Source organism: Mytilinidion resinicola (assembly GCF_010093595.1).
Source record: "Mytilinidion resinicola strain CBS 304.34 unplaced genomic scaffold BDZ99scaffold_12, whole genome shotgun sequence".
Lineage (NCBI taxonomy): Eukaryota > Fungi > Ascomycota > Dothideomycetes > Mytilinidiales > Mytilinidiaceae > Mytilinidion > Mytilinidion resinicola.
Genome location: NW_022985448.1, coordinates 1,409,286 through 1,422,584, shown reverse-complemented (window position 1 = coordinate 1,422,584; position 13,299 = coordinate 1,409,286). Strand labels below are relative to the sequence as shown.

The following is a 13,299-nucleotide window of genomic DNA, read 5'->3' as shown; positions in this document are numbered from 1 at the left end:
GGTACTGGGCCATCGTCTCGCGTTGCACCGTAAACCGCCGCTCGACGTCTTCCAGCGACATGGCCGAAGTACTGCCCGTACACGTCTCGGACGGACAGCTGAACAACTACTCCAATTCGCCGCTCCGCCGCTCCTCGCACTCGCAGACCTCCTTCTTCCTCGGCAACAACTCGTCCTCGTACTCCTCGTCGCGCCGGTCCAACTTTGGCTCACTCCCTTCGTCTGCACCCTCCTCGCCGCGAGCATCCTCGACCAATCTCTCCAGCTACGCCTCCTACCAGTCCACGCCCGCGAGCACCTTGTCGCTAGAAACTAGTCTTGACGAGGAGGAGGATGAGGATGGCGAATTCTCGTTTCCGGGCTATTCCTCCACCGCACCCAACGAGCCGCACAAAGGACTCAACCCGCCCTCCAGTCCCGTCACGGTCTACACCGAGCTCACGCTCAATTCGGATGATGAGGTCGGCGACGACGACCCCATATCGCCAACAACGACGAGCCCCGAGCCATTGCCCAAGAGCGAGGACGACACCGCGATAAAACACGAGCCGTCCCAACACGTCGACTATCTATCGCATGACTGGCAAGAGGAAGACATCTGGTCGTCTTGGAGGCATATCGTTGGAAAACGAAAAATCTACGGAGAACGATCGAGATTGGAGAATGCTTCTTGGAGGACGTGGGCCAAATCGAAGTACAAGCTACGAACGGTGTCTCCCGAGACTCTCAATTGGTTCGTGAAATCCCTTCTCTTTCACTACCTTCTCGTCGGAAACATGCACGGCCAACAATTTCGGACGCATTGACAATTCCATGGATTCCATTCGATGAAGCAAACGTTCGTAAGGTTTCCATCAATTGCTAACAGACCAATCAGGCTGAAAGATTGCGACGTAACGTGGCTCTACGGCCCGCTACAGACTGCATCAAACCGATCGTACTCCCAGCATGCCTCGGAGCCTATTAGCAGGCTATCGAAGAGCAACTCATTCCTCAACAAGAAGCCCATCCTCAAGAAGCGTAGCGTGTCTGAAGTGATGCTGCAGCGATCGATATCGGCATCGTCGCTAGTAAAGCAAGCAGCGGCGGCCGTCCAAGCACAGCAAGAGAACAGCAAATCATCACGAAATCGACCTACCATGGAGCGGGCTGTGTCAGATTTCGTTACTTCATCGATACCATCCCGTACAATTAGTCGAGATACCACCGACTACTCTACCTCCTCCCGATCGACATCAGGATTGCAGACACCAGATCATGGTGAGCGGAAGCATATCCGATTCGACGACAAGGTGGAACAGTGCATTGCAGTAGATCTCAAAGATGGCGAGTACGACGACGATGATGACGAACGCCAAAATTGGGCCCTCCGTGACGATGATTCGTCGTCTGATGATGGAGTGGTCATGATGAAAAAGTCAAAAAAGAAAAAGCAGCTATCCCGGACCAATTCAAGAAACAGTTTCAGCAGCGACAGCAAAACGATTGCAAAATTACCCTCAACAACACTCAAATACCGAACCGACTCACCCGACATGCCCGACCAGCCTCCTACCCATTCGTTGGGATATTGGCGATCGAGCAGGCTATCTCCCTCCCCCTCCCAAGAAACACTTCGCCCTTCAAACCCGTCGACCAACTTTCTACTCGCCGACGACGATGAGGAAGATGACGATATCTCCTGGGAGCCATCAGGAGCGTTCAAGGACGGACAAGAATCCGCAATGGGACGAAGCTCACCGGAGACAGAAGCCGAGAGCGGCGAAGCATCAGTCGGGCTACGACGCACAGCATCAGGTATGTTCATGCCTTACGACGAAGCGGACGACGAGCCAGTAGCGCCAGGAATAATAGGACGAGTGGTAGACACAGTTAATACGGCTCGCGACATTGCACACGTCATCTGGAACGTGGGTTGGCGGAGTTGATCGCTAGGAAGATCACGGTGTTCATATCGGTCCCTCGGACCTGGATTTTGAAAGCGGATTTGGGTGGTTGCATTTGCTCAGGTGGTTTTATTCGCTTCACATGCCTTGTTTTTTTAAGGCCACTGATGTGGCATTTTGCAGGCGATGGAGTTCACGGGTCGAATTTGGACGTCGTCCCACGGGACTCGGAGTGCCATTGCATAAGCATTTACGAGATGCATGGGCTCGATATCAACGACAATGCCGGGTAGCTTTTACGCTGCTATATGGTTGAGAATAATATACTGCACCCAACTTAGACAGTTTAATTGTGCGTGCGCATTCGACTACTACGTGGAGTGGACAGAAGTCTGTGAACACTTTCGGAAACTTGGATGGGTATCCCATGCTACAAAGGTAACTTATGTGGTACTCATCTCGCCGCTGTTCAGAGGTTCAGCACGTTATTAAAAATCTATATACAATAAATACTTAAAATGGATCATTGGCTAATTGGTCTAAGATAACGCACTCACTTGCAAGATTGATTTGCACAGGGGCATTCTCAATGGGTGTGGGTCCCAAAATCAAAAGCTGAGCTGTCACATTTCCCGCCCAAGTGGACCACTTCCGTGGTGTGGGTCGGTTCGGGAAATCCGCCAAGCCTTCGTCGCGGTTGGTCCCTGAGTTTGACTTCGGACCTTCTTCCAACGCGTAAACGACCTGAAAAAAGAGATCCAGTTAGTTCTCCGCGCAAAACCGCACCGTCGCCTGTCAGATACAACTCTCCGAGCCCCCCGCGCGACCACGACGCTGTCGAATTGATACCCAAAACCGCGACTCTCGACCTCCATTGGCCGCCCGAACCGCTTCCTCAACTCCTTCCCCCCTCTGCGCCGCGCCCGCGAGAAAGATATAATTATGGACAACATCAACGTCTCGGAGCTCGTCGAGCGGCTCAGCAGCGACGAGGAGAGCGTGCGCAAGATGGCCGTCTTCAAGCTACAGTCCGCGATCGGGGACCCGTCCTTCGCCGACGTGTTTATCTACGAGGGCGGGCTGCCGAAGCTGCGGTTTCTGGCGCTGCATAGTACGGGGAATACGCTGGCGTATTGCTTGACAAGCTTAAGTAGGCTGCTGGAGCTGGACAAGGGGTGGGAGGGGGTTAGCGATGAGTTGATTGGACGGGTTGGTCGACAACTCTCTTTTCTGTGGCTCTGGTCTTAATCGGGGATTGAGGTATACAAGAGCTTTGCTAACATGGATATCGAACATCTAGGTCGTCGAACTCGTCGTCGCCCAACCCCTCGTCAACGTCAACCGCGGCGCCATGTCCGTCCTCGCCGCCATAGTCTCCCACCCCCACCGCCGCGACTCCCAACCCGGCATCACGGGCTTCCAGCGCCTGAAGCCCGCCGTGGACCTGCATCCCCAGTTCCTCCCGATGCTCGTCGAGAAAATCACGTCGGCCGACCATGCACTCTGCGCGAATTCACTGCAGCTCATTAACTCGCTCATGCGGGATGCGGTTGCCAATGATGAGGATACGGAGTGGCCCAAGTTCATAAAGCAGCTGCAGGAGCTGGGGGTGATTAAGAGCGTATACGGGCTCATGCAGAGCAGCGCGGTGCAGGATCTTGCGCATCCGTTACTAGAGTTCCAGAGCTTGACAAAGGTGCTGTTGCGGAAGTGGAGAGAGGAGAAGGTCGACCTGGAGAAGCCGGATCACAGGCGCGCTATACGGGGGCTGCATGTCGCGAGTGACCCCTCGAAGCCCGCGGATCCGAAGAAGAGCCAGAAGTCGCATCCAGAGAAGTGGCGGAGGTTGGGGTTCGAGACGGAGAGTCCGGCGTGGGAGTTCGACGCTACGGGCTTCCTCGGCTTAATGGACTTGACGGATTTCGTGTATAAGAATGAGGACGGGTTCCAGAAGTTGTTACTGGAGCAGTCGGCTGAGCCCGCGGAGCAGAGGTGTCCGATTGCGAGGGCGAGTCTGGCGGTTACGTCGATTCTGTACGAGCACTTTGAGGTGGATAAGAGCGATGAGAGTGATTCGCAGCGGTATGTGAATCATGAGTCGCGGTCGAATTTCGATAGAGCGTTTAAGCCTATGCTGCTGCATTGGTCGAGGCTACATACCAGTGGATTGAATTCCTTCATCCGGCTATGGAAAGCTGCCGGAGCTGAAGTGGAAGATTTCGAAAAGATTGAGGAGTTAGTCAGGATCTTGATTGAGCAGGTCGTCGGGCAAGCGCCTAGAGTGCGGGAGATTAAAGACGTGGAAGAGGAGCTAGCAGAGTTCGATTGTCAAAGACTGCGCGAACTTCAGATGGAACTGTTAGAGTTGACATATGAAGACGCTTGGGGGCATCATTTACGGTATTTCCCCCTCAACTTCCTCACCCTTTCATAAACTATCAGAATCTAACATCTTCTCAGCCAAGTCCGCGATGAGCTCAACCACGAAGCCCTCCAATTCGTCAAGGAACAACGCATCCGTTGTCTTCTACAAGGCGCCTGGTTCCCGCAAACCATGAACTACGCCACCGACGCTGGGCCCATCACTAGCAAGAGCCTGTCACGAACGATTCCCTCCTCATGGCGATATGTTCGTTTATCACATAACAGAAGATACCTCCACTACGCAGATTTCGATGTAAGAGGGGACACAGAGCCGCGATTAGACGCCTTACAAGAGAAGAGTGAGCATCCCACGTTCCTTAACCACCCTTACCATATTCAAATATCTCCAAAAACTTCGATCAGCATGCTAAATGCAACACCAGTCGACCTCTCCATCGTCTCCTCGGTCGTCTCCAACGTCTCCGCCTCCGCCCCCTCGACGTCCTCCTCGGACAGCACCCTCAAAACCCTCCCTACGGCCCCCAACAACGGCCCGCACCCGCACTCCCTCAACAGCACCTCCGCCACGGCCTCCACATCCACCAAAATCACCATCCACGGCTACCTGCCCCCGGACCACCCCTCCACCTCGCACTCCCGCAGCCACTCGCGCGCGAGGTCGACATCGACCGCCGAATCCATCCTCCTGCAGCTGCACCCGCAGTCGCACACGCTGGCGTCGGAGTGGCTGGACGGGCTGCTGATGCTGCTGAACCAGCAGCCGATTACGGCGGATACGAGTAAGCTGGTGAATCTAATTGGGGGTTATGGACTGAAGATCCGGTTGCTGAATGTGCGGTATGAGGATGTGGGGCTCGAGGAGCCCGTGTTGCCGAGCAGGGAGGGGTTGGCGGATGAGGAATATTTTTATGATATTGGGGTGGAGGGGGTGTAGCGTAGTGCCGCGTGAGAAGTCGGGCGAAAGGGGGGTTCTGGATGTCGGGAAAGAGGAGGTGAAGGAGGTTTGGAGATGGAAGCTGATATGTGTCTTGGATACGCGAGATGAGGAGTTTCTAGATGCCGGGGGGGGGGGGGTTCGGCATGTCGTCGAGGAAGGGTTGGGTTGATGCAACAAGAAATCGGGCGAGAGAAAAAAGGGTAGTGGAGGTTTGATTATTTTTTTTTTTTTTTCTTAAGATACCCCCCTATGTAACTAACTGATATCTATCAATTCTCCTACTTGTCAGGCCAAAGTTTGCGTGCGCCTCGCGAAATGCTATGCAATCATGAGAGTTGGGGTGTAAGGAATGGGAAGGCGAGTAAGTGAGATGAGATGGAATGCGGTGGTGCGCAGTACAGCCGTTGACGCCGAAAAGGTGGTCGGTCGCGTAAGGAAGGGTTCAGGTGAAGTATGGAAAGTCTTCTTGGGATAGCCTCTACAGTGCGTGCCGAAGAGCCTTCTCGTAACATGGAAGCCGGCAGCTGCGGATTCCTCGTCGCGTCGCGCGCAAGCTCACCGAAGGCAAGGCGAGAGATATCGGGACGAAGACGCATGAGTGAAGTCAGTAGAAGTCTAGACGGGAGCGGTAGAGATGGGAGGATTGATTTGGCGAAGAGGCATGTTGATTTAGATGTGTGAGAGAGAGAGCTGTGCTGGTAAGTAATGCCGTGAGTGTGGTGAAGCTCCGCCGCCGGTAGAGGCTGCAGCGCCACAATCTTTCACCCTGTGGGCTTGACAGCGGCTCGTTTTGAGTCTATATCTTCGGTTTAACTCGGCCAACTCCCCAACTAATTGGAACAGCAGGCCGGTCGGGCGCCGCAGTGGCAATGGTCCCGCGCAAAACACCACCCTCCTACGAGGGCGCTGGGTTCGAATCCCGCCCCTTGTCAGGAATTCGAACATTATGGCTCTCTTTCCTATAAAGTCGACTGAAAAGTCGCGCGGAAACGTAATAAGTCCATCGTCACGGAGTAAACCGTCCGGTGGTTTCTACACCCTCCCCCCGAGGAGGGTGGTCTTTTGCTCTTTTTTTGGGGGGGGAGGGGACTTCCTCTGAGACCTCACACTGCCGTTCACGGCTTGCCGAAGGCGCGGGAGTGAAGCAAGGGCTAATAGAAATCAGGGAGAAAATAGGAGGCTTATTACTTAGGGTTTAGAATGAAATCCTGCATGCTACGAATTGCTAGTTGATACGAGCTTGAACGGAGTTGAGTGTGAGGGCGCAGTGTAAGGCAAAGCCTACTCAATTAGCTGCATAAGTCCAGATGGAGGGGGGTGGGAAAAATATTGGAAGAGGCGTTGAGTAAGGGTTTACGCGAAGTTCGGCAGGAAAAGGGAGTCCTACGTTTGGTGCAGGCAGTCGATTGCTGGAGTTACCCACTACAATATGCAAGGAAGTGAGGACCGAGCTGGTGGTCGTACGAGCTCGATTGCGGGGCGGAGAGCAAGGCAAGGTCCACTTTCTCAAAAACACGCGCGGTCTTGTAGAACAACGGAAGATGAGGCAAGGAGTGGAGAAACGATGATGCGAGGGAAGATTCAGGAGGCTTGCACGCGTGGGTAAGAGATACAGAGGTCTTGGTAGGATGATGCAGAATATATTTGTCGATGCTATTATACCCCTGTGGTACGTACACAAGAAGACCCCGACACCAAGCTACCATCACCCACGCGCCCATGACGTCCATTTCAGGTCAACGTCGTACGTGGACCCCAACTTGACCACGTCGAGCGTAGACCACAGCATGAAAGAGTGGTGGAGGACGACGAGGACTACGGCGGCCAGCGGTGTGTTTTGGAGCGTTACCTTTTGGTTTACGACTTGAGGTACCTACATTCTTCACGCGATTTCAACGTGACCTTACAATATCCACGACATGAAGCACTGTCGACGATAGACGATGGTGGACGTGGCGGCTGGCGGTGTGTTTTGGACCGTTACTTGATTAGCTAATGCTCGGAGTACGGTCCGCACAGCGCTGCGCATGCGAACATATTCTTCACCGCTCATGTGACGTCTTGAAAATTGGGTATTCCAACACGCAGGATCGAACTACGAGAGTGGTTTGTTTCAAGACGCGTCGGTGGGACGAACGCATATGCAGATGTCCGGTGGGGTAGCCGGACGGTTGGATTGGTATTTTGGGCGTTCGAGGGGTATGGGATTGATGAGGCGCAAGGATGAGGTATGAAAAGAAAAGATGGAGTCACGACGGACTTCATGTTGGCATAGAATATGAAACATGCTGCGGGGTTTCCACTTACCCATCCACGGACTTTTGTGTGCTTTGCGGACGGATGTGTAAGGGATGACGCATGCCGACGTGGAGCTGCAGCTTCGCGGTGCCAGAGACGTGTTCTTCATCTGCGAATGTCGTGAGACAGTAGTTTCCTGAGACGCGAGGAGAGCGTGAAAGAGCGAATAAGAGCATGATGTTGTAGTCACTTTTGACTGGTGTGCTAGTTACGCAAATGTACAGGCGTTTTCCCACGGCTGGCTCTGAAGTAATTGCTGGGAACTCGTGTTCGGCAGTGTCATTCAAGCGCATATTATGGCGTCGCCAGAGCTACTTCGTACAGGGAGGATCCTGCATGTACCCTGACGCTGAGGGGTTGAGTCCTCAGGGCCAGAAACAGCGAACGGATCTATTCCAGAAATCCAAGGACTATCGGAGTTTTGTAACACGCTTGACACGGTTCTATGCCATCGGTAGGCTAGGAGCATTGTGTACACGGACAAGCAAGATGCGATGTATGGTATGTGGTTTCCGTGCTGTATAATTGACAGACGTCGCGTTTCAGTGCCCTGCAGCTATAGAGTAAATAATTGTTCCGTGTGACTGGGGGATTCTCAAACCACTTCTGCTCACGACATCCAAATGCCTCAACCCATCGAACACACTCCTGACGCAGCAGTTCAGCTTGACTTGGGCTTGCATCAACCGCTCCTACGCTAGCAAAACGGGAGATGGTGGATTACTTGTGAGTCCACCAACAACGCCCGGGTAGTGCAGGGTTCTATTTAAGTTATAGGGGATCCCGGGGCATATCATCACGGCCACACACGAGGAAGCGATGACTTCCGAAGTCCACTATCCGCTCGCAACAGGGATGAGGATCTCTTGATGCGCGAACGGTGCCGCATCTTTTGGCGTTGTGGCGTCTTTGTGAGGTGCAGGAGAAGGGAGCCTTGTGAAGCTGACGGCCCGTTATTCAAGGATCCTCAGAGCAATGCTCCCGATGATCACGCGGGTAAAGGAGGACTGCTGGAGGAGAAAAGCTTATCTCTTCTCGCGCTTGAACTCTGCCGATCCAATGGCGGCGCAGACGGATGAGAGAATCAATAGTTGGCGGTGCTGATTGTGGGGATTGCGTGTTATCTCATCCCGCGGGTGTGACGGTGGAAATTCTGGAAATCGTGTCGCTCACAATTTACAGAAATATCAGGGCTTTGATTCGCCGGGCGGAGCAATTGGTGTGATGGATTTCTCAGCCTTGCACTTCCGTCCGCCACTCAATCTGGTGGAGATCAGCGCGGCAGATGAATTGGGAAAAGAACTGGGGTCCCGGGCAGCGGGAGAGGCCAGCTTCGCGGGTTCGCGCGGCCGAGAAGGTGCCTCTTGAAACCGACGGGAAGAGAGCGGTGCTGGCCACGATGGCGACAGTGCGCAAAGTCCGACTGCAGGAAGGCCCGAGCGGTCCAATGTTTCTCTGTTCGCGTGCCTGATCTGTGAATCGTGCTGAGGCCACGGGCAGTGAGACGAGGCATCCGAGACACAGCGCGCGGCGAGGTTGAGGCTGGCGATGGTGGGAGACGACATGCGTGGTGTTGAGGACCGCTTGGCGATCCCCGCCGATAGCAGCACATCTATCTGGCGGGCGTCAAGGTCTTCAGAGCTTCTCTTGCAGAGTTCGACAGGGTCGTCGACATGGCGTCTGACACGGTGTCTGACATGGTCCACGTTATGCAAAAGGCGCTGTCCAGAGCTGGCCGCGAGGCCGGAGAATTCAACCAGTGCGGCCGTTTTCCCAGCGGCCAAGGCGGCCATTTGCCAGGTTCCGGAGTCAGAACACTGGCTGGCACTGGCTGGCACTGGCTGGCACTGGCTGGCACTGGCTGGCATGCTCAGTCCAGGCCGAACGCTGGGAAGTCGCGCTCAAGGCGTCGGCGAGCGGGCCGAATGCTGCTTCGAGCCCGATCCACACGAGGTTTCCCGCAACGAGGCCAGCGCAGCGAGCACCATTCACGACACTAGCAGAGCCGTCTCTGCGCGTACCTGGCGGGCGGCTACCGGACGATGCCGTCCGACGGCAGTCGTCTAGCGCGGAGAGCAGTCTCTGCTGGGCGCGAAGGGCGCTGCTTGCGGCCGCGTGCGAGGAGCGGTGTGGATGGATGCTGCCTCTGTGCTCCGCCGCTGGGACGCGAGTGTCTGACCAGAGGGCCACGCAGATGTTTATGGCCAGGGAGGCGGCGTGCATGGAGATGAATGTGGCCGCCCCTCACGGCCAGGAACAGCGTCCGAGGTCGCCGCTTGGCACCCGGGCGACGAGGGCGCGTTCCCCTTGCGGGGGGTGTCTATCCTTGCGCCAAGGTGGGGAGCAATTGGCCGGCCTGAGGTGTGGAGAGAGGTCGTGGTGGTCGGGGTGGTCGGGACACCAAGGGGCCCCGCGAGCAGACGCAGACATCGCGACTTAATTAGCGCTGGAGGCCGTGAATGCCATGCCAGAGTGCTTCCGCAGCTGCTCCGTTTGCTCCACCCCATCACACTGCTTCAGCCTCTGCTTTGCTGTGCTGTCTTGCTGACGGCCAGCTGTTCGGCGTGGTGCATCTCGAGCCTGCGCGCCATACCCTCTCATTCGCCCGCTGCCGTCCAGGCAATCCCCGTCGCGTCCACGATCCGTATCCATATTGATGGAGCGTCCAGCGCACCGCAGCTCCAGATACACCACCGCCAACCGCCATGCCTGGCTCCACGCTGCCCTCAAAAGCAGCCCGCCCCGCTGCTGTTCGTCTCTCGTCTGCTCCGTCCCGCGCAATTGCCTCCTCGCCGTCTCTCCGCGGCTCCTCCGCCATGAAGCCGGTGCTGCTGTCCGAGGCAGCGTACGAGGCCCTCCCCATCTCGGTGCAGTAAGTCAACACTCGCACTATCAACTCCAGACTCCACCCCTCCCTCCCATTGCGCGGCCACGGCCAGCGTTGCCTGTTCCTACCAATTCCTGCGCTGCCGGCCCTAACCTGCGCCGTGGTGGGCCAACAGGCGGTCTACTGGTGGTTCGCACGCCGTCTCCTGCATGCCTCGCCCGCATTGGTTCTCACGCTGCATGTCGGCTGGCTGTCTGCAGCTGCGTGACAAAACTCCCCACACGCGCGAACCCGGCCACTGACAGCACATGCAAACCGTCCAAGCTAACCTCACCCCGTCTCAGGAGAAAGTACTTCTCGTCGCTCGAGCGCCTGCGCATTGCTGAAGGCGCCTTCCGCCCGCAACCTCAACGCTCCTCCTCCCTCCGCCAGTCGACCTTCAACCCCAATGGCCTGACCACCTCTGGCACCCGAGCCCGCCGACGACTGAGAAAGCAGCAGTCGATCCGTCAAGAGTACAACATCTCGCAGGCCGAAGCCCAATGGTTCCTGTCCCTACCGGAAAAAATTCGACGACGCCATTTCTCCCGCGAAGAGCAGGTGCTACTCGCCGGCCGCTGTGAGACGTACATCCTCGATCCCGCCGACGAGCAATTGTACCACGAGCAGACCGAATCATACCAAGACCTCGCCGTAACCGACTACGACCGGCTGCAGGAACGCGTCGAGCTCTTTGAGGACAAAGAGAGCACACCGGCACGAGGCCGATCTCGAAAGCGGTCTTTCACGCACGACTCGGTGCTCAACAACAGCACCGACGATTCAGACAACAAGGACGAAGACACCTTCATCCACTTCGACGAGATGCCACCACCAGAGCCGCCCAGGGAGCACCGGTCAAGGAGGTCGTCGTTCAGGCGGACACTGTCGCTCACCGCTATACCCTTCACCCGCAACTCAACCTCCTCCGCGCCGCCAACGTCAGCTCCGCCCTTCTTCTCGGCCTCTCAGCAAGCATGGAGACCTCGTGCACAGTCCAACTCGGGCCCACGATACTCCAGCGAGCCCGCCGCGCCGATCTACGACCCCGAAGCCAAGCACTACCAGGACCCTGAAGCTCGGATGAAGCTCCGACTCTACTTAGCCTCACCGCAGAAGTTCGATGAGGCCATCGAGTTCGGCTTCCCGTCCACCGGTGCCAACAGCGTTGCCCCACAGCTGGAGCTCCCCAAAGAAGTCACCCACGCCCGCAAGATCAGTCACGACGTCCAAACCTTTCTCAAAGACGACAAGATCTCGTTCCTCGAAGACAACGACGACGAAATCGGGCCGGAATCCCCGCCAGACTCCGACGATGAGTCCATGGGCGAACTCGAGTCCCCAGTCACCCCGTCCGACCCTACTCCATTCCACCCGACCCGTCTGCCGTCGTCCAACTTCTCTTCCCTCGACTCTGCCGGCCTGCCACCCTTCCATCCCATGCATGGTCGGTCAAAGACTCAAGAACTCTACTCTCAGGCCTTGAACGGCAATCGCGAGATGACGTTGCGGATGACACTCACACGGCCTGACCTTCGTTCTGACGAGGACGCACTGTATGGCTGGCAGGCACACCGAGGGACTAATGCCGACCCGCTCGCTCTGGAGGAGCTGAATCTGACCGACGACATGACCGGCTCAAGGGGCGCGTTCGCCGTCAAGTCCAACGGCCACAAGGGTTTCGTCAGTCGTTTCTTCAGCAAGGTCAAGACGATGCAGAAATCATAGTCGACTTCTCTCCTAGAGCAGTACCACCACTGGACCGATCACAACACAGAGCACGATAGATTGACCACATCGCTTCATACTTGCATGCTTCCAAAGCCCGCATGATTCGGAGTTTGAGCGCTTCTCTTCCCGTCGTCTCGAAAGATTCACGATTTGTATGACTGTCTTCTCTCTTTTTTCCTCTTTCAAGTTTCTCTCTCAAACTATACCTCTGCAGCACTTCTAGCGGGCGTTATTTGCTTTTCCGTGGGGGCTGATACCGATACCCGTTCCTATGTGTGGAGGGGGGGAAATGGTGCTGGGATCGGGTGCTGGGTTCGGGTTAAGCGGTTTCATGAGGCTAGGCCTTCCAGCTTCTCTCTTTCCTTTCGTTTCCACATGCGGTTTTAGCGAAAGGCATACGGTCTGGTGCATGGGGGCCAGGTGTCTGGTCTCAGTGGTGGCTTAGCCTTTTTCTTTTGTTGTGTGAGCAGGTTGTGGAACTGCATTATGGGGAAGGAGGGCATTATGGAGTTGCTGATACCATGGTAGTGGGCTTTCGGGTGGTTCGATTACATACGTATGCCTAATTTCGTAATTGGGCGGTGGTGCTCTGCTATAGTGGAAGAAGAGCGAATAGAAAAGATTGATAGTTCTTCGACCTCTCTTGGTACACTTTTCTGCTCGGTTTGTGGTTCTTTAGTCTTCTCGCTCATCACCTGACCAGATCTTGACGCTTACTCATCTAGTCCTATCACGTGCTCATTTTTCCGCTTAGATCATTTACTTAATTAGCCGAGCACGTGACTTGCTGTGTCTGGCACGCTCTTTAAACTTCGCTTTACCCTCACTTTCCTTCTCTTCATCCTCGCATGAGTCACGTGTCTCCAATCTCTAATCTCCAGTGCCTTCACTCTTCTTAGTCACCTTCCTCGCTTAGGATAGTCACGTGATTTTGTTTTCCTTTCGCTTCCGGTAGGTATATAAACTTCTCCTTCCATCTGCCGCCGTTTCTTCTTCATGGGCGGAGGAGAGTTTGAGGCGGGCCTCGATCAAAAGTTATCGACCTCACCGGTGATGAGAAGGTCGGATCGTGCTGGGGATTGGGGTGCAAGCAAAATTGGGACTGCGAAACTCATCATGTTGTTGTTGCTGGAGTGGGTGGTGGTTCGGTTCAAATCATAGGCTGTGATTGTCGATGGAGAGAAGGGAGAGGGGAG

General features: G+C 55.5%; 4 protein-coding genes across 4 annotated transcripts; 3 read left to right on the top strand and 1 right to left on the bottom strand.

Annotated features, from left to right (window-relative positions):
* Positions 1 to 59: 59 nt before the first annotated feature.
* BDZ99DRAFT_390397 (uncharacterized protein) lies at positions 60 to 1,928 on the top strand (the record flags this gene model as incomplete). The annotated part of the gene is made up of 2 exons (XM_033715682.1): positions 60 to 733; positions 878 to 1,928. The coding sequence occupies 2 exons, from the start codon at positions 60 to 62 to the stop codon at positions 1,926 to 1,928; spliced, it is 1,725 nt and encodes a 574-aa protein (XP_033575567.1).
* A 900-nt stretch (positions 1,929 to 2,828) lies between these two features.
* On the top strand, positions 2,829 to 5,224 carry BDZ99DRAFT_446195 (uncharacterized protein; the record flags this gene model as incomplete). The annotated part of the gene is made up of 4 exons (XM_033717959.1): positions 2,829 to 3,095; positions 3,187 to 4,286; positions 4,347 to 4,609; positions 4,694 to 5,224. 4 exons carry the CDS (start codon positions 2,829 to 2,831, stop codon positions 5,203 to 5,205), a joined length of 2,142 nt encoding a protein of 713 aa, XP_033575566.1. The 3' UTR covers positions 5,206 to 5,224.
* Positions 5,225 to 8,693: 3,469 nt separating this feature from the next.
* BDZ99DRAFT_522138 (uncharacterized protein) lies at positions 8,694 to 9,374 on the bottom strand (the record flags this gene model as incomplete). The annotated part of the gene is made up of 1 exon (XM_033725683.1): positions 8,694 to 9,374. The coding sequence occupies one exon, from the start codon at positions 9,372 to 9,374 to the stop codon at positions 8,694 to 8,696; it is 681 nt and encodes a 226-aa protein (XP_033575565.1).
* Positions 9,375 to 10,322: 948 nt separating this feature from the next.
* Positions 10,323 to 12,100, top strand: BDZ99DRAFT_390775 (uncharacterized protein; the record flags this gene model as incomplete). Its single annotated transcript, XM_033715693.1, has 2 exons — positions 10,323 to 10,378; positions 10,678 to 12,100. 2 exons carry the CDS (start codon positions 10,323 to 10,325, stop codon positions 12,098 to 12,100), a joined length of 1,479 nt encoding a protein of 492 aa, XP_033575564.1.
* Between the last annotated feature and the right edge of the window lie 1,199 nt (positions 12,101 to 13,299).